Source organism: Equus caballus, chromosome 7, assembly GCF_041296265.1.
Source record: "Equus caballus isolate H_3958 breed thoroughbred chromosome 7, TB-T2T, whole genome shotgun sequence".
NCBI lineage: Eukaryota > Metazoa > Chordata > Mammalia > Perissodactyla > Equidae > Equus > Equus caballus.
Window position 1 is genome coordinate 71,406,210 of NC_091690.1, and position 24,283 is coordinate 71,430,492.

At 55.1% G+C, this 24,283-nt stretch overlaps 1 protein-coding gene across 5 annotated transcripts in view; it reads right to left on the minus strand.

Annotated features, from left to right (window-relative positions):
- Window positions 1–11,111, minus strand: part of SLCO2B1 (solute carrier organic anion transporter family member 2B1) — a 50,176-nt gene extending 39,065 nt beyond the window's left edge. The window contains exon 1 of one of the 5 annotated variants that reach the window (XM_070272006.1): window positions 10,415–11,111. In XM_070272006.1, coding sequence (XP_070128107.1) covers window positions 10,415–10,430 — 16 coding nt within the window. In that variant the 5' untranslated portion in view covers window positions 10,431–11,111. Of the gene's footprint in view, window positions 1–2,208; window positions 2,523–4,552; window positions 4,716–10,414 lie in introns of those variants that run through there. The other 4 variants (NM_001081789.3, XM_070272009.1, XM_070272008.1 and 1 more) reach the window with 4 other exon arrangements.
- Window positions 11,112–24,283: the final 13,172 nt, after the last annotated feature.

Genomic DNA, 24,283 nt, shown 5'->3' on the forward strand with positions numbered 1-24,283 from the left:
ACCAAAGCGACACCTGATGGAGGGGAGGTTGACCTAGCAAGGGGTTGGGCTAGTAAAGGGCGTGGGCCGGACTCACTTTGAGGGAGAAGAGGAGGGGAAGGAGCTCACCCAGAGGAGATTGACGGGACACAGTCTGAGCCCCAGGTCCCCTCACCAGCAGAGACGGGTCACATACTGTAGCATAGATGCCGGGCTACATGCTGTCTATGCAGGTGAGCCTTTCTGCGCATCCTCTACATGCCCATGACCTCTCCACAACTCCATGCCTTTGGTGCTTTATTTGGCACTTATTTTATCATCCCTGTGCTTCAGATGAAGACACTGAGGGTCAGAGGTGACCAGTGGACTGGTTGACATGGGTGCAGGACTTCAAGCCTGGGCGTTAACCTCAGCATCACTTCGTGCTCCTTGCACAGGTTTGATGAGGGGAAGAACCACAATGCTCTTCTCTGCCTTGGCCCAACCAAACCTACCCAGGTCACCTGAAGGGCAACAGTGCCCACCCACCTAGGGGACAGGCCAGCCAGGTGATGGGGCTGGAGCTGAGGCTAGAAGGGCAGAAGTCACTGACTTGGAGCCCCAACTCTGAAAGAAACCCAGAGGATGGGTGAGAGAGGGGGACAGAAAGTCGGTGGATCAGCTCAGAACCTCCTACCTTCCCATGGCCCAGTCGTCAGCCTCAGCCTCGTGTGGAGGAGGGAAGCCCTGGCCCCATGCCCCAGGGCTCTGAGAGCAGCTGTCAGTGCATTGGGTGGTGAGTGGGTCACTGACCGGGGCTGGTCAGGCAGCTTGTCAGATCCCTGAGCCCTTCCTGTGGGCTGAGGCCTCTGCTGAGGGGCTGGCAGCAAACAGTCTGACTCCCTGATTGGTGATAGCACTCCCCCTAGAAGCAGGGTCCTGAGTCCAGGGCTGTGTGCCCTCCTCACAGGATGCCTCTGAGGCCCTTCCCATCCTTCTGGTCCTGACAGCAGAGGGGGCCGCTGTGGGAGTAGACTGGGGCTTGGGTGGCCTGTGGGAGTGAGAGGAGGGGCAGGGCGCCAGGCCCCAGGAAAAAATCCCAGCCTCTTAGCCCCTTTCTCTCCCAGGTGGGCAACCAAGTTTTAGGGCCCCAGGTAGACCAGATGGTTCCAAGGGCTGGGAGCCCACAGCTCCAGAGCTGGCAGGCAAGGGGTCTGTGTGCCCGTCAGTGGGTTACGTGGCTAGTGATTCACACAGATGCTCTCATGTCCAGCAGCTGGTAAGTCGTTGGTCTGGCTGTCTTTCAGGAGACCTGTCTGTTGTGGCTTTTGGTTGGCCACGTGCCCTGCAGCTGCTCAGCAAGTGGGCCAGTCACCCTGAAAGTCTGCCCAGCTAGAGACCTTGTTTACCAGTTCAGTCAGAGACGCTGGAGGCCTGAGAGGCAGAGGGTATGCCTCTAGCTACCCCTCCACGGGCAGGAGTCGGCCTTCCCCACACCAGCTGCATCCAGGGTGATGAAGGCCAAGGTTTCAGAGAGCAGCCTGACAGCGAGGGCCGCCTTTCTCTGCCTGTTATTTGCTGGAAAGGCTCCTGCCTCCTCCAGCCACCTCCCAGCTGCAAACAGCAAATCCCAGACAGCTGTGGGGCTGAGTGTAGGTTTCAAAGTCCTCAGAGCCGGGTCTGAACCCTGGCTCCCTACATCTGCTGTGTGAGCCTAGACATGCCCCTCCGTCTTTCTGAGCCTGTTTCCTCATCTGTAAGGTGAGGATACAGCAGCTACCTCAAGGAAGAAAGGCATGTAGGGTGCCTGGCCCAGGCCTGGCTCCCAGTTGGCCCCACTGAGGACCACTGCCCTCCCCTTTCCTGAAGAACCTTCAAGTACCTCCGAGGCTACAAGGCCCAGCTGAACCCAGCCCCTTCCACGCACACCTGGCTCCTCCAAGGTCACTTCTCCCTCTGACAGCACCATCCTTCCGACTCTGGGTTATCTCTCGCCCTGTCATCCAAGCCTCAGCCAACCACAGACCTGAGGGCCTGGATCCCTTCCCTCCGTGCACACTCACTAGCTTTGGCGGCACTTGCCCCAGTCTGAGCACCCCCAGCTGCAGTCCTCTGCTTGGCCTTAGACCAGTAGCCTGCTGTGTCCTCATCGGCAATGGCAGGACGGAAATCCCTGCTTTCCAGCGCAGAGGACCAGAACCTCCACCCCACGGGCGGCCCGGACGCTAAAAGCCCCAAACCACACCTTACCGTCTACATTCGCTTGACTCTGCAATTCCACTGTCTTCGTTAGGCTTTTTTCTTTTTACTCTTCCCAGACTAACCAGCCCAAGCCAATGGCTTGATTGTTCTTATGGGAACTTCCTGAAAGATGGATCGACTCTTCAGGGGGAACCATCGACAGAGGGTGCGCCCTCGATTCTTTGACTCTCTGCACCCCCAAATCCTCCCCCTTGCTGTTTCCACCAACAAATCTGGACTGTGGGGTCATGATTCTCACCCAATCCTAGTCCAGCCTCTCTCACCCACCCCCTCTCCTCACTGAACGGCCGGCCTCAAAACACACTCTCAATTCTCAACAAATATTGACCTTTTCTCCCTGCTCTGAGACACTGCCAGAGCTTTGAGAAGAGGTGTTGTCCCGTCTCGTGGTAGACAATACACTTCGTCTTATCAACAGGCTGTGTCAGTAATGTGTGGGGAGGCAGCACGACACAATGCGTAGCCCGAGTGCAATGAACGGTGTTTCCTTCCCCATCAGCCTGCCAGTCTTTCTGTCAGCTGTCTGTCCTTCCACAAACACCCCGCCTGCCTCCATACTTACTTTGTGACAGGAAGGAGCATTGCCACACCTAGAACCTGAGAATCTGGAGAAAGCTCAACCCCAGAGGGCTGGGGAGGTCAGGGGGCTGGGACACCCAGCTCTGGGTCACCCTCCCCCACTACAGGAAGTGGCCCAGATGGAGGAGTTTGTCCTAGGGGCTACTATAGACCCAACAACACTACGTGCTGGGCTGGGCACACTCACTGGTCCTCCTAGCAACCTTTTGAGGTAGGTGCTGTGACTCTGACAGATGAGGAAACTGAGGCACAGAGAGGAGAGGTGACTTATCTAGGGTCCAGGAGCTGGTAAATGGCAAAGCATGGGCTGGAACCCAGATCTGTCTGACTCCTGAGCCCCCAACAGCAGCCACAAGATGGCGGCTGCATTGATGGCCTTAGAACAAATGAAAAATAATCCCCACGTAGCCATTTCTTATTCTGGCCTGGCCGCCTGTGAATTGTCAAAGGTGGTTATATGGGGACAGTCTAGCATTCCACCAGCTGATTCTTTAGCTAACCAGTCAGTCAGTCAGTTCATTGTTCAGTCAACACCCTCTTCTGATGGCCTCAGAGAGTGCCAAGTCGGGGCAGGCAAGGCTGGAAAGAGAAATGCGGCGAGAAGGACATGTGGCCCCCAGTCCAGAGGACATGAGTGTGGCGAGAGTTCAGGACTCATAACCAAGGCCCAGATTTGAACTTTCAGGAGGGATGTGCTGAGAAACGCCCGAGAGGGCCTGGGAGAGTTCTCGCGTCCTGAGGGCAGAAGAGGAGTACCTGGCCCAAGGAGGGGCAAGGCAACGACACTTTCTCTTCAGAATGTTCCGGCCTGTCCCTCGGCAGAGAGAACAAGATGTAGGACCACTTAGACCTGGTGTGGCCTTGGGCCAGCAATTGGACCTGAGCCTCTGCAAAAGAGGAATAATAAGACTCTCTTCTCAAGCTTGCATGAATCACACAGGACGATGTCCTTTGTCCACCACAAGATGCCTCACAAGAGTCAGTTTCGTCAGCTTTCCATCCCACCTCGCCAGGGAGGGAGTCTATTTGAGGTCTGACCACCAGGCCTCAGAATAACTTGTTTTCCCTCCTGTGGGAGACTCAGCCCCAGCATTGCTCTCTCCCTTCCTCCTGATCCCTGAAGTGGCTCAGATCCCTCTGGATGCCTCCCTCTGCTCTCTTGTCCCACCCCCCCCCCCCACCCTCCTCACCCACCACAGGCCAAAAAGGCCTGTACATTCCAAGGCCTTGGGTTTTTTTTTTTTTCTCCTAATAATTTCCCTGTGCAAGAGAAGGGAAGGCCTTCCCCTCACACCTGCTACCACACACACCTTGCCGAGGCCATCAAAGGACAGAGCATAAGGCAGAGATGGAATATGAGGTAGAGGTTATGGCTGAGAGGCCCTGGCCCAAGACACCATGCGCAGCTGCATGGGCTGTGCACCATGAGGTGAATGGCGCCCCCTGGAGTTGTGCACTGCATGGTAGTCCTGCGTGGGGGCACATCTGACTCCTAGACATTTTTGGGGGCCTGCACAATGCTGGCTCCCAGAGAGTTTTTAAGTTAGCTGCTACTATTTAAAAATTGGGAACTATCACATAAAACTCCAGATTTTTGTTTTTCTTGACAGATTAGCAGATCCAGCAACACTAGGCCTGCGTTACCATACGGTAACACTCAGCTGGTCCGGGACGCTGGCCTGCACGTGGCCATTTGCCATGTTGAAGGCTCTTTGGGGGAGCGTGCCTGGCCCACTTCATGGACCCTCCTCACCTGCCTGTAGGCTTCCCTGTCTGCAATCCCACAGCAACACTGGGCCTGGGGAGCCCACTGGACAGGAAGCCAGGGCTGGTTAACCCTTTGAGGCGTGAGGAAACAGGGCCAGAGAGGCTGTGACTTGCCCAGGGTCACCACAGCGGGTCAGAGCTGGTCTCTGCTGGTTTGGGAATGAGAACAAAGATTAGTTCCACACACTGACAGCTCTTCGAGGCAGGCTGCTGGGGCCCCAGAGGCAATTAGCCCCAGTCCCTGCTCTCAGGGAGCTCCCATTTGTGTGTGACTGTGTATGTGAGTGTGTGTGTGTGTGTGTGTGTGTGTGTGTGCGGTGGGGCAAACATCTAACACAGATTCACAATAACATGTGCTCACTCTGTGATACAAGAAGTTTCAAGACTATAGAAACACAGTGGAGAGGCCCTAGTCTAGATCAGAAGGTTCTGGAAGGCTTCCTAGAGGAAGGAACATCAGAGAGAAGGGCAAAAGTATGAAAGAGCAGAGAACGCTCAGGGAGCAAACAGTCTAGAAAGGCTGGAGTGCTGGGGTCAAGGTCGAGGGTGAGGCTTCAGTGGTTGGAGGGGCTAGGAGCCTTGAATGCCAGGCTGAAGAGCTGGGCTCTGTCTGAGCCCAGTGGTAAGGTCCAATCTGGCCTTCTGAGAAGACCTCCATGCCTATGAGGGGAGAGTGGAGAAGTCAGGCTGCAGACAGAGACCAGGGAGAAGGCAGGAGTGGGGTCCAGGGGAGAGAGTGATAATGGGGCCCAGTGGGGAGTAGGGATGGAGAGGAATGAGCAGATATACCACTGTAGGGAGCGGGGATCAACAGGGCTTAGTGAAAAACCAGCTGTGGGGAGTGCAGGAGGCCGGGGGTCCTGGAGGCAGGGGAAGGGAGTTGGGAGAGGCCCAGTTTTCTGTCTAGGTGTCCCACCATCGAGGGCCAGGATCGTATGGTGTGGTGAGGTCAGCCTTCGATGTGGTGAGTTTGGGGTGGCAGCGGGGCAGCCAAGGGGAGATTCCTAGGAGGCTGTGGGCTCCAGGAGAGCCCACGAGAGGCTGTGGGGTGGAGCCCGGCCTGTGGGCATCTGGGAGACATGTGTGGAGAGAAGGTAACAGAAGCCACAAGTGGGCAGACTTGCCCAGCGGGAGTGAGAAGCCCCACCGTGAGCACCAGCTGAGTAGAACAGAGCGAAAGGGGAACTCACCCTGGAACCGTGTTCAGGTGCCACGGTGGGCGGGGTGGGGGCAGTGTCACAAAGGAGTCAAGATGTTTCTGGAAAACCCACCAGACTCAGGCACTAACACACCCACAGCCCGAGCCTGGGAAGGGCAATATTCCCAGCAGCAGATATTGGGCAAGGCGCCCCTCATGGTGATGGCACGCACCTCTCTCTGGAGGTGCTGCGGTGGGAGGAGGCCAGCCTCGGCATGGCCAACTCTGCCTTGAGCACCTCCTACCTCCTGGATTGCCCAGGGTTCCCTCAGCCTGCTGGTCTCCCTGCCCAGCTCCTGTGGCCCATGCCCACTGTCTATCCCTCCGTAACCCCCTACTAGGTCAGTTCCCTCAGCCCTTTCCCTGGGCCACAGGGCTGGTTACTCTCCTGCATCATTTATGTCCCCCTCTTATCTGCCCGATTCGGGCACGAATGCCCCGGGGCAGAGGCTGCCTGGTCCTGTGTTGGATGGACCATGTCAGGTCCCTGCTTGAAACCCTCTAGGCCAGAGGAGTTTGGATTCAAATGTTTGTTTTGCCATATTGTAGCTGTGTGACCTTGGCCAGCTTGTTTAGCCTCTCTGAGCCTCAGCTTCCTTCTCTGGAAGTGGGAGAAGAGGGCCGTCTCACAGCGTTTTTGGCAGGATTAGAGGAAATGCCCTGCCCAGTACACTTCAGTCCTCCACAATGGTTAATCACATCTCCCTCAAGAAGCAGCGCCTGGGAGCATGCGACTGTCTTCCCAAGAGACCACCCAAGGGTCCTGCCAGGAGGAATTTCCCAAAGATGACAGCCAAGCCCAAGACCGGAGACCCCCCTGCCTACATTTGACTCTTCCTCCTCCAGAAGCCCCTCCAGGCCACTCTGGGAACGGGAGCACTTGGCCCCACCCTGCAGCACTCCACCCCAGCAGGCCTCCTGCCACCCCTGCTAGACACCTCAAGGAGGTCACGCCCACCCCTACTAAACGTTATTCTCTGGCCCCAGTAGATGCTCGCCATTCCCCAAATTCATCCTGTTCTTTTCCACCCTCAGCCTGTGCACATGTTGTTCTCTCCGCCTGGAGCGTCCATCCTTCCAGCAAACCACTTCTCATCTTTCAGGGCCTGACCCAGCTTAGAAACACGATTGTTGAACTGAGCTAAACGGAATGAGGGAGAAGAGAAGGCGGGGGGGGGGGGGGGGGGGGGTCTCCGGTCTTGGGCTTGGCTGTCATCTTTGGGAAATTCCTCCTGGCAGGACCCTTGGGTGGTCTCTTGGGAAGACAGTCGCATGCTTGAGGGCCAGCTGTTGCAGGCCTCCCAGGCGCTGCTTCTTGAGGGAGATGTGTGTAGGGGGGAGGAGGAGGCCAAGCACTTTCTGGTGGTTTCCAGGCTGGGTCAGGGACCCTGTGCTGGGACTTTCTGTTCCTGGTTCTGGCCCCAGTTACCCCATCTAGACCCAAGATGACCCTAAAAAATGATGAGAACCTGGGGGGAGGGTGAGCCCTGAGCCCATAAGGGATGCAGGCCAGTGTCCTTAGGCCTAAATGTGGAACCTCAGGCTCAGAGATAGGAGGCATTGGCCAAGGCCGTGTACCTCCCCCAGCCACTAGTCCCAGCTCATCTGCTCTGTGCTCACGTTTACTCCCTAAGGGCCCCATCTCCTCACGCCATATCAGGAGTCTCCAGTCCTAGATTAGAGGCTTCCAAAACAGCTGGAGGGAGGGAAGGAATGTCATGGGAGGCTTGGAGAGGAAGGAGGACTTATGCACTCAGTGCGCCACCTCTGCCCAGCCTGTGTGAGTTCTGGGGCCTCAGGAATGGATCAAATCAAGCCCTGCTCCCAGGGAGCTCCCAGGCTGGTGAGGCGGGCATTGTTCTCTCTCCATCCTTTCAAGCATTAGTGCTTCGGGCTCTGGGCTGCAGCCCCTGAGGGGTGGCAGGGACCAAGTTTACTTCTTCCGCACCCCCAGGGTGTGGCTGAGGCCCAGGCTGGCAGCTGGAGATAGCCAAGGCCCCGTAACACTGATGAGGAGACCCGGCCCTACCCCTACAGAGAGGCCTCTGCTCCACGGCTCCCTCTAGAGACAGAAGACAGGGCTTCTCAGCACTGAAAGGGACCAAGTGACTGCCTTGGCCAACCTGTCCATCTACTGCACAGATGGAGAAAGGGAGACCCAGGAAGGGACAGAAGTGGACTGGGGAGTGGATGCCTGGCACCCAACTGTGGGGTCTAGGCAAGCTCACCAACTGGTTCACAGCTGCCTGTGTTCTGGCCCAGCCGGCAAGGCCCAGCTGGGAGAAAATAACTCAGCCTCCCCCTACCCACTCCCCAGTTGTAACACCCAGAGAACAGCTTGCTTTGCCTGGAGCCAGTGGAGAAGCACCCAAGGCAGGTGGCCCCTCACCAGTGTGAGGTCTGCGGAAGGAAAGGGGAAGCCCCGAGGGCAATGGCACAAAGAGGAAAGAGCTTCGGCATCAGGCAGATCTGGATTCTGGCCCCTACTCTCCTGCTTGTTTGCTCGGTGACCTCGCTGAGTCACTTGCCCTCTGAGCATGTTTCCTCACCTTTTATAAAGTGTTAGAGCTTGTCACTGCATTCTCCTAAAGCCAGTGATGCAGAGCCGAAATTTGAACCTAGCACTGTTGGTTCTTTCCCTCGCCCCACCTGGATGGGCTCACATTTGAACCCAGAAAGGCCGGAGAGAACAATAGAGGCAACACCAGGAACAAGGAAGGATGAGCCACAAATAGGGGTCAAATAGCATATGGGGGAGAGGTGACTTTCAGTTTGGAGAATCCCTCTGGAAGGCTTCCTGGAGGAGCTGGTGTTCGGAAGAGTTGGAAAACAGGGCAAATTTCCCCAGAAGGGGATGTGGGCAGGTGCTTTCCTGGTGGAGTTAAAGCTGAGCAAAGGTGCTGAGGTGGGAGAGCAGCTGCTCGGAATCACCAAAGGGGATGAGAAGGGCCTTGGGAAACCATTTTCTCCAGCCCCTCCCCCACAGACAAGGAAGCTCTGCCTGTTGCCCAAGGGCACGTGGTGAGTTGACGGTGGGGCCCCGCTGGGTGCCAGATCAGACTGCCCCCGGGCTGGGACAGCTGGCCCCTCTCTCTGGGGGTGGGAGCTGAGCCCAGGACTCTTCCCAGGCTCCGGGCTCTGTATCCTGCCTGACTGAGTTCCCACATTCCTCAGAGTGCCCTCACACCAGAAAGGGAGAACAGGGGAAACCTGGCCACCGCTCAGGGCAGGGCTCAGGAAGCCAGACCAGAGGTGGCTTCTGGTGGCTGGTGGGCAGACACTGGGGTCAGCCTCCTGCTGTGTGTATGGGAGTAAGGGGGCAGCTAGAGAATATTGCAGAGCTGAGCTCTGCAGAGGTCAGAATAACAGTCTTGGGGACAGGAGACAGGGGGCAGATGCAGTACAGCCAAAGTCTAGTTTCTTCCATACCCATAGGATCATCAACCCTCCCATCCTGTAGCAAGCCAAGGTGGATCCGGAATTTGGTTTGTCAGTGGTGAATCTCCAAATCAACCCACCCAAATCTGACCTCATTGTCATCTCTCCTGCTAGGCCCCCAGAGGAAGCATCCACCCCACCTTTCCTGCCATGTCACCATCCCCAAGTTGTGGCTGCAACACAGCTGTGTCTGCCTGCTCCGCCCATGAAGCCCTGACTGCCACGCGCAGGGGTGCAAGTCTGGCCCTGTCTGAGTGGGTGTGAGTCTAACACAGGCAGCGGAGGACAGGCAGCTGGAGGAAGGCCAGAGGTGATGGCCGCAGGGTGTCCAGCCCAGAAGGCCACTCTGTCTAAACACCCTTTGTTTCTTCTACCTCCCTCCGCCTGCCCAAGAAATGCTCAGCTGGGCGCTCCGCTCCCAGAACCACCGCCCTCTCCACATGGTGCTTTGGCCAGGCTCCAGGCCTGGCTCCTCAAGACTTTAAGACATTTCCCCTCTGGCCTCCTCTCCACCCCACGGCCAATGCATGCACAGAGGTCTCTGCAGGTCTCTCTCTGACTCCACTTCTCTTCTGTGCTGATGTTCCTGTTTCTCCGTCTGCAGGTCTGTCTGTCTGTCTTTCTCCTTCTCTGTCTCTGCCTGGTTCTCTCTCGCACTGTCTCTGCTTCTCTTTAGCGCTCCCGGTCTCTCCTGCAGCCCTCTCTCTGGGCTGCTCTCCTTCCCTTCTCCAGCACGCTCCTGCAGACACCTGTTGGTCCTCGTCTTCTCACTGTTTCCTCCTTCCATCCAGGCCTTTGTCTGACTCTGCACGTCTCCGGACTTGCTCTGTCTCTGACTATTCTTCTCTCTCTCTCTGTTTTTCTCTACTTTGTCTGTCTCTATCTGCTGTCTTCAGAGAGGGGGAACAGGGGTGGTGAGGGGCTCGGGAGCCTCCCTTTCCATCACCCTCTCTGTCTCATCGGAGAGGTTAGGCTGGGTTCCTTGCCTCCAGCTGAGTAAACAGCGTCCCTTCCTGCCCCTCAGGTCATTCACTCATTCATGCAATGTACCTTCACTGGGTCCGGCCATATTCCTGACTCTGTGTAGGACACTGGGGGACCCCCTTCTCCACCCAAGACACCCATTTTGGCTCTGAAGCCTCTCCCTCTACGCTGGGAACATGGTCCCCAGACTCCCTCCCAACACCCCTCCCTTACTTCATCCACACTTACCTATCCTGGGTCCCATGACCACTGCGTGCAGTGAGTTCCAGCCCCTATTGCAGTTTCAAGACAGGAGCTGAGCAGGAGAAATGGAGTGAGACCTTATCGGGCGCTCCTGGAGACAGCAGCCGCGAGCCACAGCGCAGGGCTGTGCGAACCTGGGGACTCCACGCGCTAGGCTGGTGCCTCTTGGGCCACGCTGGATAGCAGCCACCTCTCCCAGGTTTGGGTTAGGAAGTCCTGTTCAACTTGACCCCACTCTCCAAGCGCCTGTCTCCCTCAGTCACTTGTTCCTTCCCTCTCTGTGAATCCCTCTGATCTCTGGCGGGGGCAGCTGGGGCAGAGTTGAATAGGAGGCTGGGTTTGTTTAGATCCAGCCCCACTGATGGGAGGAGGCTGCTGTCTCCCCCGCTCAGCCAGTTCCTTCCAGCCTCTTGACTGGGATATTTTCTCCTGCTCTGTTGGCAGTGGAGAGGCCGGAGCAGAGGGAATGTCTTGGGTCTCCTCAAGCCCTGGGATCATTCAGTCCTGATTCTCCAGTCTCCTCACTGTGTTCCCATTCTTGATCTGAGCTCCTCTTCCACTAAGCTCTTGTCCCCTCACAGAACTTTTGTCACCTTCCATGAGCCCCATGGAGAGTCCCTGTTCCCCCACTGCCATCCTTCACTGAACCACTGTCCCTCTTGAGCTCTCATCTTCTCTCACTGAACCTCGTCTCCTCTTTGAGCTCCAAGGATCCAGAGCAAAGAGGGACTCTGACTACTGGGAATCACAAAGGCCAGCCCTCCTTGGGGAGACTCCATCTCGGTGATGGGGAGGGGAGTGCAGAAGAGCAAACATGAAATTCGCAGTTTTCTGGACTGAGGACTGAGGATGGAGGCCTTGGAGCCAGACAGACCTAGATCCCATCTCAGCCCTGTCAATCACTGGCCGAGTGACCTGAGGCAGGTCCCTGCACCTCTCTGAAAGTCAGTTCCCTCATCTACAAAGAAGGACAACATTCCTCACCTGCGGGGCTGCTGTATGAGTTCAGTGAGCGAGACAGAAGCCAAGCCTGAAGGCCTGGGGTTCCGAGAAGGGAGCGGCTGAGGCGGGGCTCCAAACAGGGCAGCAGGAGAGAAAGCCCAGCTGCCCCAGCGCTTTCCCACCTGAGGCCCTCCTGCTGGCCCCTAGGTGAGTTATTTATGCCATTTCACAGATAAAGCGTTGATTCTTGGAAACTGCCCAGAGCTCACCCAGCTCGTCGTAGGTGGGACCATGATGAACTTTGAACCTCTGATACTAGAATCAGGTTTTTTCCTCCAACCAGGCTGTATTTTCTGAGGAAGACCTCTGGATTTCCCCAAATCCAAGACACAGAAGTGAACCTGACCCAGATCCAGGACTAGGGTCTTCGCATGCAACGGGGGTGTGGGTTTGAGGTCCCACTTTTGGGGTGCTGTGCTAGAGAAATACGCATCAGCCCCACTTGGCTCTCATGGCTGTGTGAGGGTGTTAGTAGGAAGCGGGTAGTATCTGAAACAATCGCGGGCCAGGCTGGCACAGGGTAGGCACTCAATAGATGCTTTTGGGCGAATGAGTCTTTGAGAAATCAGATGTGTGAATGCGTGGACACCGCCCTGGGGAAGGTCAATGGTTGGCTTGGGTTGATGGAAAGACCAGCCCCTGATCCTGCTTGAGAAAATCAAATGGAGTCTCTCTAAATCCTTCAGACTGAAGTCAGCACGGCACATCCTCACAGAGGTTGGCAGAGCTGCAAACTTCCAGAGTGCAGGTGCACGGCTGAGACAGGGAAGGTCCCTTTAGACCTTCTGGAAGCTCAGTTGCCTCCATCTTGGCCTCAGAGGCTGAAGAAGTTCTACACCTAGATTGGTCTGGGTACGTGCTAGGACCAGCTTGCTGGCTAAGTTCATCTCATCAATCTTTGTGTGCAACAATGCACAACACCCCACAGGGCATGGAACAAACAGGAACCTCAGGCAGGAGTGGTCCTCATTTATCACCTCAGCCTCCCTAGGCTGACAGAACCTGGTCCAAGAATATTCCGGAACTCAGCTGTGGAATTGGAGCAGGGGCCAGGTACCTGGGAGCCCTGGGACTTAGGCTAATGCTTGGGCTAATCCTGCCGTGAGGTCCAGGTGGCCCAGGCTGGAGGTTCGACCAACCCAGTCTGCAAGCATCCTTGCCACTTGCCAGCGTGGTGTTTGCTGGGCCCTGTGCATTTTACACAGTCCCACAATGTGTGTGGATCGCATCCCCATCTGTGGATTCCCGCAGTGTGCGAAACCTGACTTCTTTTGGAGAGTCCCATGCTGTCGGCAAGCCTGGCACGGTTTGCAGCGCTCTGTAGCTTCCAGGCTGCAAGTTGTTCACACAGTCCTGAGTCTCATGCCGAGCCTGGCGCTGTTCGTAGAACCTGGGGCTGTTTGCAGAAGCCAAGCCCTCCTCCCCCTCTTTATGTCAACCCACGTAGGGAAATGCCTTTTTGCAAACCAGGCAAAATTGGAGACTTCATTTTATAGAACTCTCTGAGTTTGGGTACAAGGGAAGTCCTGGGCTCCAGACTATCGACCTCAGTTCTGGTGCCAGTTCTGTTGTGACCTTGCTCTGGGACCTCGAGCAAGTGTTTTCTCCTCCCTGAGTCTCAGTCTTCTCATCTGTTAAATGGAGATTGTGACGTCAACCCGCACCCCTTCAGGACTGTCGGGAGGACCGCTGTGAGGATGCCCAGGAGAGGGGGCAGGGGCGCGAAGGGGAAGAGTGGCACAGAGGCTCGTTCCTGAGCGAGGCTCCAAACCGCCACCTCAGCACCTTTGCTCCCACTTCCCTTTGGCCTGGCAGCTGGGGAGCGGATATCTATAAATGAGCGCTAGGCCAGGCAGTCAAGCAAGGGCCTCGGGCAGAGCCGCAGCCGTCTCCATCCCCAGATGCTGCCTGGGGGCCAGACCCCAAGCTGTGCAGACATGCTCCCATGCGGGGCCCATTTAATCTGCCCAAGGAAGACGTGTCATACTTATTTCCCCCATGACACTGACACTGATGCAGACATTCAGAGAGGCCACGTGACTTGCCCAGGGCTATGTGTCGAGTATACAGCAAGGGCTGGGATCTGAGCCAAGGATGGCAAAGATGGACGCCTGATCCTCAGAAGGTCAGAGCGGGAAGGAACTTGGGGCTCATTTAATTCAACCCTTCCCTTTTCCAGATTAGGAGACTGAGCTGGGAGAGGGGCAGGCTCTGCTGTGTCATGACCAGAGGGAAGTCACTGTCTCTCCCTGGGCTGTAGTTTCTCTCGTTGGTAGATGAGAAACAGACTTCATCTTGCCAAGGGTTCAGGACTTTCCCTTTCTTTGTTGGCGTGGCTCCTGGGCCAAAATACAGCAAATTTCCCCACCAGCTGAGGAGAAGCACAGGTCTGCAGGCAGCTGGGAGTGCGCCTGGCTTCTCAGCCCCACTCACTTGGCCTCAGCACAGCCCCTGTCTCCCCCAGCCCACCCAGCCTCGCATGGTCCGTGCTGCACTTTCTCTACAGCTTAAACTCCACCTGGAGCCTCATCCTCGGGAAGCCTTTTTGCCCAACAGCAGCCTTCCTCTGAGTCCAGCTGCCTCCACCTCCCACCAGCCTCAACCTCCAGTCCGGAGAGAAAACTACTCTGCCAGAAACTCTGCATCGCCCCCTGACAGTGGCAGCCCTGTGCCCTAGAAAGAGCATGAGCTTGGGGGTCAGACAGTTCAATCCTGACCCAGTAAGAAAATCTCTGAGACTGTTTCCTCATCTGTAAAATTGAGGTGACAGGAATCCTCCTGGTGGGGCTGCGCTAAACTGGATCACCTCTCCTTGTCTTCAAGTCGGTATATGCGTAGTTCTCTCTCCCGGGAGACTGTAAACTTCCCTGAGGCCTAGCTGGGTGACCTGAGGCGAGTCACTTGCCCTCTCTGATCCTCAGTGCCCTTGTCTGTGAAATACCTTTCCAGGGCTATCATGAGGCTCAGATGAGCTGATGGATGGATTATTGCTTGCTAAATTCAGACAGCTGAGCACACACGAGCCATTATTGATATGGTGATGATGGCAATGACAATGACTCTCATAATTCTGGAGGCAGAGGATGAGGAGGAACTAAATTAGGTGCGTACCAGTTCCGTCTGACCTGACTGACAACGCTGTGGGAGTAAATCAGTGGGAGGGCCCCCTGAGGTGGGAGGGAGCTCAAGGGCAAAATCGGGGCTCGGCAGGCAGGTGCTGTCGTTAGCAGCTGCTGTCCGTGAGTGCCGCAGGACTGTGCCCTCTCACGAGGTCCAGGCTGAGCACTGGCTGGCCCACGGTCCCCAGCCTGGCTCTGCCACCAACACACTGGTCCCATTTCCTGCCTGACCCTTGGTTTCCTTACTGTAAAATGATGTTGGGGGGTAAGAGGAAGGATCTCATTCTGCGGTGCCCCTGTCTTTGGGGAAGGACCATGTGAGCTAATGGATGTACCACTGCCTTTGTAAAGCGTCAAGTGTGGGGCATGAGAGATTACAGTTATTAATAATTTGGCTCCTGGGAGAGAGGATGTGGGGGAGGGGGTGCGGTGAAGGCTGGGAGAGGACACAGAGGGGAGCGAGCATCCGCCCCCTCAGCGGCAGGTAGTTGGGACCTGGGCCTCAACTCTCTGAAGGCTTTGCAACACTGCCCCCTGGGGACCAGAGAGGAGGTCTGGGCCACCTGCTTGTCCTCCAAGACAGCAGTCAGGGAAAGGGGGCTGGAAGGACCACTGTCAGAGGAGGTTGAAATAGACCGGCCAGAAGGATCCCATGGGTGCAGTCACTGCCCCGGTCTAGGCCACCAGCAGTTCTTGTCTGGGCCGCTCCTTCCCACCTCCAGCCTCACCCTGCAGCCCACCTTCTTGTAAGCCGGAGAGAACTTCCCAAGCGTTAAATCTGACCATGCCCCTCCTTGCTTAAACCCTGCCCCCTGAGCATGCTCAGGACCAACCCACTTTTCTCAGCCTGACGTGGAGTGCCCCTGTCTCTCTGTCTTCTGCCAGATCAGTATCTCCACTTGCAAGTGAGACGAAATAGTGGGAGGTCAAGAGCAAGGCTTTGGGGCAGGACTGCACGGCTGTGACTCCTGGCTTCTTCACTTGGGAAGCTGTGTTACTGAATTCTTTGTTTGTGGGTTGGTTTTTCTTTTTATTGTGGTAAAATACCTACAAGACAAAATTTACAATTTTAAGCGTACAGTTCAGTGGCATTAAAGCACATTCACATTGTTGTGCAACCATCGCCACCATCCCTCTCCAGAACTTTTTCATCTTCTGAAACTGAAACTCCGTGCCCATGTGTTACTTAATTCTTTCCGCCTCTGTTTTCTCAGCTGTAGGATGGAGCTGAGAAATGCACTTGCTCTGCACGGTGCCTGGTAGGTGGGTCATAAGCACTCAACAAATCTTACTATGCTTTTCTTCTCTTGAGGAAACTGCTCTGGAAAGTAAAAGCAGCCACACCGTGTGGGTTATCTGCAGAAACCCACGGGCCCGTTATGGCCCAGATTCATGTCTGTGACTTGGGCAGAGTTTGTGACAGTTGCTGGGGAAGCTCGCCTGAGCTGCATCTAGGAAGATGAGTCACTTCCTCTCCTGACGGGTTATGAGCCTGGAGACGGGAGGGCAGGGAGCAGAGTGAGCTCGGCCAGCGGCTTCCCGGCCAGGCTGGCCCTCCAGAGATGCTCCTGTGGGAAGTGCACAGGCAAGGGGAATTCTGTCTGGCGTCAGGGCCAGTCTGGGCCAGAGTAGGACGCCCCGCTTGCCTCTGTTCCAGCTGTCCCGGGAAGGGCTGGAACAGGTTCCCTGGTTTTCATCACTGCTGTTTATTCAGAGCGACGTCGGTTTGCATTTTGCTTGGTTCTCTCCTTCTCACATTCCACCCCAAACACACCTACTCCCTCCACTCCACACACACTTTTCCTAGACTCCCTCCCTCCAACTGTTCCCGACACTCAAGTCTAAAATTCTGTCACCAACCAAGTGGTGCCGTCCTTATTTAAATGTCTGTCCTTTTTCTGTCCTCTGGGTGGGACGCAGATGTATCTTCCTGGGGCAGCGGAGGGATCTGGCCTGGGTCCGGTGAGGGCAGGGTGGAGCTCTCCAGCAGACGGGCTGCATGGTGCTGTCAGAACCAGAGCTGGGCCCACACAGGGAGCCTGGAGGGCCACAGCACCTCCTCCTAAGGGTCCTCAGGAGGGGCACTCCTGTCTCTTTAGTTACAAAACATCAACCATCTTCCAGAAATAGCCACAGGGGAAGGTTCAGCAAACCAACCCCGTCTTTGGAGTCCCCTGTGCCTGAGCCTGCTAACATCCAGCTGTGCGGGCTTGGGCAGTTACTTCGTTTTTCTAAGCCTCAGTTTCCTGAACTATAAAGTGGACGTGACAATTATGAGCAGCATTCATTACATGCCAAGCACTGTTCTAAGTCCTTTACTTGCGTTGACTCAGTTCATGTTCCCAGCTACCCACTGTAACCTCCTGTTTACAGATGAGGAAGCTGAGGCACAAAGAGATTAGGAGACCTAACCAAGGTTACACAGCTGGGAAGAGGCAGCACCGGGATTTAACCTAGACAGTCTGGCCCCAGAACTCACATCCTGAACCATGTCACATGACTGCCTCCAAGGGCGAGTTCAAGGACTCAGTCATCTGTCAAGAACTGAGCTAAGCCCCTTTGGCTGGGTTCCAGGCCTGTTCTCCTAATGACTGTCCAAGTGACCTTGAGTGTGTCACTTTCCTCCTCAAATCTCAGGTTTCCCTCCCACATCAGGAAGGGCTTGAACCCCAGCTGGTGACTCCTAGATTCTGCTCCAGTCCAGACGCCCTCTTGATGTTCACCTCTTCCTGGGGGTCCCTCAGGCGAATCTGGCTCAGCAAGGAGCTCCTCATGGGCCTGGAAACCTGCCCCTCCCAGGTCCCTGCTCTGCGCCTCCGCTCTCAATGGAGTCAGGCCCCTCCCTGACCCTTCCTCCCTCCCTCTCCATCCCTGTAGCCGGTGTGGCACCTCTTCTGTCCTTCACATTCCTCTGTCTCCCCCTCCCCCTCCCCCTTAATTCAGAGCCCACTCCTCATTTCTCCTGGACCTTCGGAAAATCTCCTTACTCTGCTGTGACTCCAGTTTCCCTGTTCTAATCCATCCTCCACATTCTACCAGAGTCGTCTTTCTAAGCCCTAACCGTATGGAAGCTAACCCTGCTCCTCAGAGCCCAGTTTATTTCTTAGCCTAACGTTTGATGCTCCTCATCACATACCTACAACCTGCCTTACCAGCCTCCCTTCCTCCTCACGCTCATGTCTTGAAGCCTTCGTATGTGTGATTCCCCATGGTCAATTGCCCTCCCTCCCTTTGTCACAGCATTAGCGGTCATCCATCAAGGACCACCTCCAACCCTCCATCCCAAGTGTTTCCTGACCCCTCCAGGAGAAAATGGATGTGGTCAGGATCATATCCTAGTTCCCTAGATGAGCTCGGTCAGTGAGCACTGACCAGGCTGGGCATACCCTCAGGGAACTTTCCATCAGCCAGTTCCTCTGCCTCCAGTCTTCCAGGGTGAGAAACCTCAGAGGGGAAGATATCCAGGGGGTGGCTTTCTGTGACTATGGTGATGATGGCAATAGAAAAGTTTTTCACAGCACTTCACAGTTTGCAAATTCCTCTCACCTAGTTTCTCACTAAACATGCACTCCAGCCAATATTGCTGGTGCTGCTAGCCCCCTTCACAAAGGGAGACAGAGGCAGAGGGAAGGGAAGTCACTTGCCCACGTGGAGCGGTAAGTGGAGGAGCTGGAATTTGAACCCAAGTGCATTTGGTCTCCAAAGCTGATGTCGTACTGCCTCCTGGTGGCGGGAAGGATGGTGATGGTGATGAACATGCTGGAGGTCCCCAAAGTGGGCCCTGAGTCTGGACTCTGCTCCCCAGAGCTCCATGGGCCTCCTGCCCTGGCCAGGAAGGCAGCCTAGGCTCTCCTTGGACGTATTTATAACTTCCCTTTCTTCCTTGGCACCTTCCCTTTCCAGTCTCGCGTCTGTCAGAGCCTCGCACCGTGAGGGTGAGGAGCAGGGGGGTGAGACAGAGAGACGCCACTGCCGACTTTCCAGAGCGGAGGGCGCAGGGCGGCTGGCCCTGCTCTGCGGGGAACTGCCTTGGGCCGGCTTATGTTCTGAGCTCAAACATGTGCCTGAGATACGCGGGCCCCTCCTGGAGACGTTTCTGGACACCTCCCCGCCCCCCACTTTCTAAGGAGAGAAGGCAGAGACCTGGAATGTGAACGTTATGGCCTCCCTGCCCCTGTCCCAGGAGAGAGGCGCAGGGCTTGTGCAGTCTAGGGGGAGATGCTAACGACACCTGCTCGCACCCTTACCTCTTCTCTATGTGCAGCACACTAGCACAGAGCTTGCACTCGAGAGGTACTTACTCAATGAACGAACCCCGTTCTGCAGAAGAGGAAACAGAGTCTCAGAGCTAAAAGCCAGGCTTGAATCCAAACTGGTCCAGCACCAAGATCTGAGCACGGATCCACCATGCAGCCTCCCAGTCGCATTCGGTAGAGAACAAACTCTCCCCAACCTCAACGTCTTCCGAAAATTCTCCCACCACACTTGTCTTACATGCAACTTGTCCCACTACCTGCACCATAAATCTGCAGTCTTGCCTCTATCCGCTCTCTCTCTCTCTTTTTTCTTTTCACCTCCTTCTCTCCCACCTGACTCACCAGGAGTCCAGACCCTGGGCTCAGAGGCTCCTCTTCTCCTCCTCTGTTGACCATCCCTTCCTCTCCCATTCCTTCCGCCTCTCCCTCTCTCCTGGCTAATTCCCACCAACAAATGGTGGGGAATCTGCTCAAATATCTCTAGCTTAAAAATACAACAAAATCCTCCCTGACCCCTCCTCGCCCTCCAGCCATCCACTTCTCTTCACAGCAAACATCTCGAAAATGTTGTCCACTCTCTCTCCACTTACCCAGCCCACAACCTTCCACGCCCTCTCTTCTGCTGGACTGTTCACCCTGAGGTCACCAGTGACCTCTTCCTTCCTCGATCTGCTGGACACCTTCACCTCTCATCCTTCTGGTCTCATCAGCGGCTTTTACTGCTGCTGGCCACACGTGCCCTTTGGAGCTCCTCTGTGATATTATACTCTCCCGCCTTTGCTTCACTCGTCTGGGATTTTTTCTCAGCATCTTTTGCAGACTCTTTGTATTCTGCCTCACTGTCATGCTGGTTTCCTTCAAGGTTCTGTCTCTCCCACTCTACACCCTCTCCCTAACCCCACACAGCAGAGACCTCCCAGTCTTTATCTGCAGTTCAGCTCTGTCTCTCCTGAGCTCCAGACTTAAACCCTCAAAACTCTGTGGACACCCCCACTTGGATGTCCCACGGGCTCCTCAAATGCAACATGTCCCAAACTAAACTCGTTGTCTTCCTCCAAAACCTTCTTCCTACCTACCCTGCCCACCACCCACCACCATGTTCTCCAGCTCAGTCAACATCACTGCCATCTGCCTTATCACCTGAGCCGGAATGCTGAGCATCATCTTCTGACTATTCTGCCTCTTGAAGATTTCTCTAATCCTTGATAGTTAAAAGATGTGGGCCTTGGAGAAGGATGGGATTCTAACAGCAACTCACTGATGGCCGAGAGGAGGGACTGAAGGAGGCTTAGTTACTTAACCTCTCTGAGCTTCCTCATTTATAAAGCAAGGGTAGTAAAACCTCTGCTCAGATGAACTGAAATGAAGTGTGTGACCACCTGGGCACTGTCACTGGCACAAGTAAGTGCTCAGTAAAGGGCAGCGGCTTCCATCATCAGTATCATTGTTACTTCTCCCCAGTCCTCTTCTTGCCATCCAGCTCTCTGGCTGGCCGCCCTGCCTCTAGCCTCTCCCACTGGAATCGGTTCTCCACGTGGTGGCGGGTGTGATCTTTCCAAAACATGCAGCTGACTGTTAGTCCCCTGCCTGAAGGCCGGCCCTTGCTTTCCAGTGTCCTTGTGCTGAGTTCTTACTCCTTGGCCTAGAGTTCAAGACCTTTCTCGCTCTGGTCCCTGCCGACCTCTTTTGCCTGATTTTTTGAGATTCCTGGTCTCTCCCTCTATACTGCACACTTCTATCTGCCTCTCTAACACACCGCCTGCTTTTTCACCCTTTCCTGACTTTGTCCCTGCCTTATTGGCCTGGAGAGCTCTCCTCATCTGCTTATAATTCACAATCCAGCTGAAAGATGTCTTCTGCGATGCAAGCCTGCTTTGTCCCCTCCTCTGAGGCCTTCAACTCTACAGGAGCACAGATCACTGGATATGACTGTTGGTCAGTTTTTTCACTGGCTGCCCCCACTAGGCTGTGTCAATTCACTGGGATCAGGCACCCAGTGCAAAGGCAGCTTCATTCAATGTGGAATGAAAGATGAGCCTCAGTTCTCCTAATCTTTAAAATGGGCAGCCTAGGCAGCCAGGCCTGGTTAATCCAAAGCAAGAGCACTGGAGGCTGGAGGAAGACGAAGTCACAGGAGGCTCCCTGGAGGAGGCTGGACTTTGAGTTATAAGACATCTAAGAAAGAGCCAGAGCGAGCAGGAGAGAGCAAGCGCGAGAGAGAGTGTGAAGATTTGGGGAACTGAGTGGCTCTCTGCTCTGTCATCCTTGATCCTCTACCCTCAAAACACTCAAAGCTCCCGCCACTTCCCCATCCCCTGGGCAACAGCACAGCACTTTAATCTACAGAGAGAATTTTCACAACCTTTTTCTCGTTAGTGGGGTCAGTTGTCTCAGAGGTTAGACTGGATTAGCAAATCTGAGACCTCAGATCCTGCCTTGTCCTTGGTTCTCTGTGTGACTCGGGCAGTCCCTTACACCTTTGAGCCTCAGTTTCCTCATCTGTCGCGTGGGGATACCACTTGTTGCTCAGCGAGTGGGAAAGCCTCCATAGACCGCAGCGTTCTGCGCCCCAGTGAGGACTATTAATCCTGTCGTTCTAATATGAGCAAAGACCAGTGGGAGCTGCTAATCAGCCACTTGGGAGTTCCCAGAAAAGCATTACTCAGGGCCCCAGTAGCAGGGGACCTTAGGGAGCAGGGCCCCTGCAGGCTACGAACAGGCAGGATCTGGGGGTTTAATGGGACCAAGCTCAGCCCCAACCGGGTCCTCCCCATTGAGGTAGCGCAGTTCCATGGAGAGGAGGGAGCAGCTGGAGTGGCCTGGGCTGCAGGTGAGCTGGGCTGTCCTGCAGAGGTCGTGGGTGGGAAGGCTACAAAGGAAGTGCCAGGAGCCGGTCATTACCCAAGGAGGGACAAGGTTCTGGGACAGCAGGGTTAGGGGGTCAAGCAGTTAGGGTCTCTCACCCCACCATGAGAGGGGCTCTAAGAGAAGGGAGATGGGCTAAAATTTTTCTGCCCCAATGTGTAGCATTCGGGGCTGGCTGGCTCTGCTGCTGGTTTGCTAACGTGTGACTTTGGCCAGGTCACGGTCCTTCTCTGGGCCTCCCCCTTCCCATTGGCAACAAGAAGGGAGCAGGGCCAGAAGCTCTCATAGAGTCAAGCGTTGTCTGCTTCTGCAGGAATGCTGGAGAGAAAGCCTTGAGGTTGTCAGCACAGCCATGTTCCAATCTCTGCCTGTGGACACACCAAGAAGGAAGGTGCTGGACTGGATCGACATGCTGGTTTTATAGGAGAGGAGTCAGAGCCGATCTCCAGTCCCAGGGAACCCCCCAGGCCGGTGAGGGAAACATGGACAACAATACCCAGAATGATCTGGGTGGCTGCCAGACCTCCGCGGCCTCCAGACATGGACGTTTCAGCGCCTCTCCTGTGGCAGACCCTGAGGAGCCCCGGGCAGGGAGGCGGGAGTCTGGCTTCTAGGGCAGCTCTGCCACCAACTCCCCGTGTGACCTTGAGCAAGTCACTCCCTTCTCTGGGCTTTTTTATTCAAAAAAGAGGGGGAAATGGGGATTGGACTACATTGCGTTCTTTTAAGGACGCTTCTGGCTCTGAAGTTCTGTGATTGCCCAGCAAACCTCACACAACCAGCTCACGTGGGTCTAAGCAGCAGAGGGACCAGCCTCTCAGAATTGCAGCAACTTTCAGGGAGATGCAGTTTGGGTAAATTAGATGCCAAAATAAAAGAAAATAAAAATCCCTGCCGACTAGTCTGTTATGGGGAAATAGTTCAGTTTAGCCCTTTCATTCACTAATTCATTTCTTAAACAACATTTGTTGAGGGTTTCCTGTGAGCTGGGTTTTCTTGGGCACCAGGTGTACGACGCTCCACGGGGCCCAGCTGCCATGACCTTTGCCCATTCAGATGGGCCCCATCCACCTCTTCCTTAAGTCATTTCTTGAAAAGAGCATTTTTCTAGCCGTGTAGAACCTCTATTTAGTAAGCAGTCCATCTGAAACTCTTTGAAAATCCCTCAGGACAAAACAGCAATTTATAGTTTTCTCTGACATTAGCCTAAGAAATGAAGAGAGGAAAATAAAAGCTTTGTCCAAATTTTTCCCCATGTGGAAACCAGAGCTTCTGAATTCTCCAAGTGGCCTTGCTTGGTGGAACGAGGCCAAGGCCAGAGGCAGGAGGCGTGCTTTCCAGGACCAGGTCTGACGCTGAGCTGCTGTTGAGCTGGGCTGCTCCCCATCCCTGTCTCAGCCCGATTCTTCGTTTGTGAAGAAGCACCAGGAGCTCAGCGATCTGCAGGGACCTTTCTACTCTTACATATTCTGCGACGTGAGAAGGGTTTTTTCAGAAGAGGAAGAAGCTGGAGGTGGTTTTGGAAAACCAAGTGGAATTGCTCAAGGGGTCATGGGGGAGAGGGGCAGTGATCTGAATGTCCACATAACCTGGGCCTGGATCACTTAGTCAAGGTAGAGAGCTATCCAACGCTTCCCTCAGCTCAGTTCTGTGGGTTGGAAAGTCTCACTTCACGGGGCTTGGGCTGCCACAGATGCACGTGACCTCTTTCGACACCCTCTGGGGAGCGGAGTTACTGTCTGCAGAGCACTTGGTCTTCTCCCCTGACACTGCTTCTGAGACTTCTCAGTTCTCTGTGGTGCCCTCTGAACTGGGGCCAAGGAAGGAAAGCAGGTTCCAGGGCAGGGGACATGAGATGCTAAACAGTGACACCTGCCGAGCTGCAGCAGCCAGGAGGAGAAAAGACATGTGGAGTGACCCAGGAAGTACCCTGGAGTCTGTTTTTTCCCAACAGGGGGAGAATCTGTCTTCAACTTGGATTCCATTTGGGAAATGCCTCCTTCTGCCAAAGCATATGCCATGCCTCTGCCTTCATAGGGTGATCAACGTCCAGGTTTGCCTGGGACTGAAGGATTCTCTGGGACATGGGACTCTCAGTGCTAAAACCAGGCAGTTCTGGGCAAATCAGGATGGTTGGTCTCTGGGTCTGAGCAAGAGACAGGATACAAAGATAGGTCACAGGGCACCCACGTTAGACGGAGGCAACAGAGAGCCCCAGCAGCAGCTACACAGAAAGGGAAGCCATTCTCGGGTCAAGCAGACGGCATTCCGTAGCGCGCCTGGGAGGAAGCAGCTCTCCCTATCAGTCCTGAGACACGATATCACAGAAGGGGAATCCTCCGTGTGTGGAAGTGTAGTGACAAAGAACACTGATTCAGGAGACACAGCATCCCAGCCCACATGGAGTGAGATGAGAAGGGAGTGAGTCGTGGAAGAGGAATTGGAGCCAGAGCTGTACAGAAACGGTTCCTTCAGCCATCCCTGAAGAAGGGTTCCCACCAGTTCCTTGGAGCTCAGGAGCTGGAAGTCTTTCCCAGGGGCCATTGACGATCCTCTAGGCTCAGAGGGATGTAAGTAGAGTTGGGGGAACCTTAGAGTAAAGTAGGTAAGTT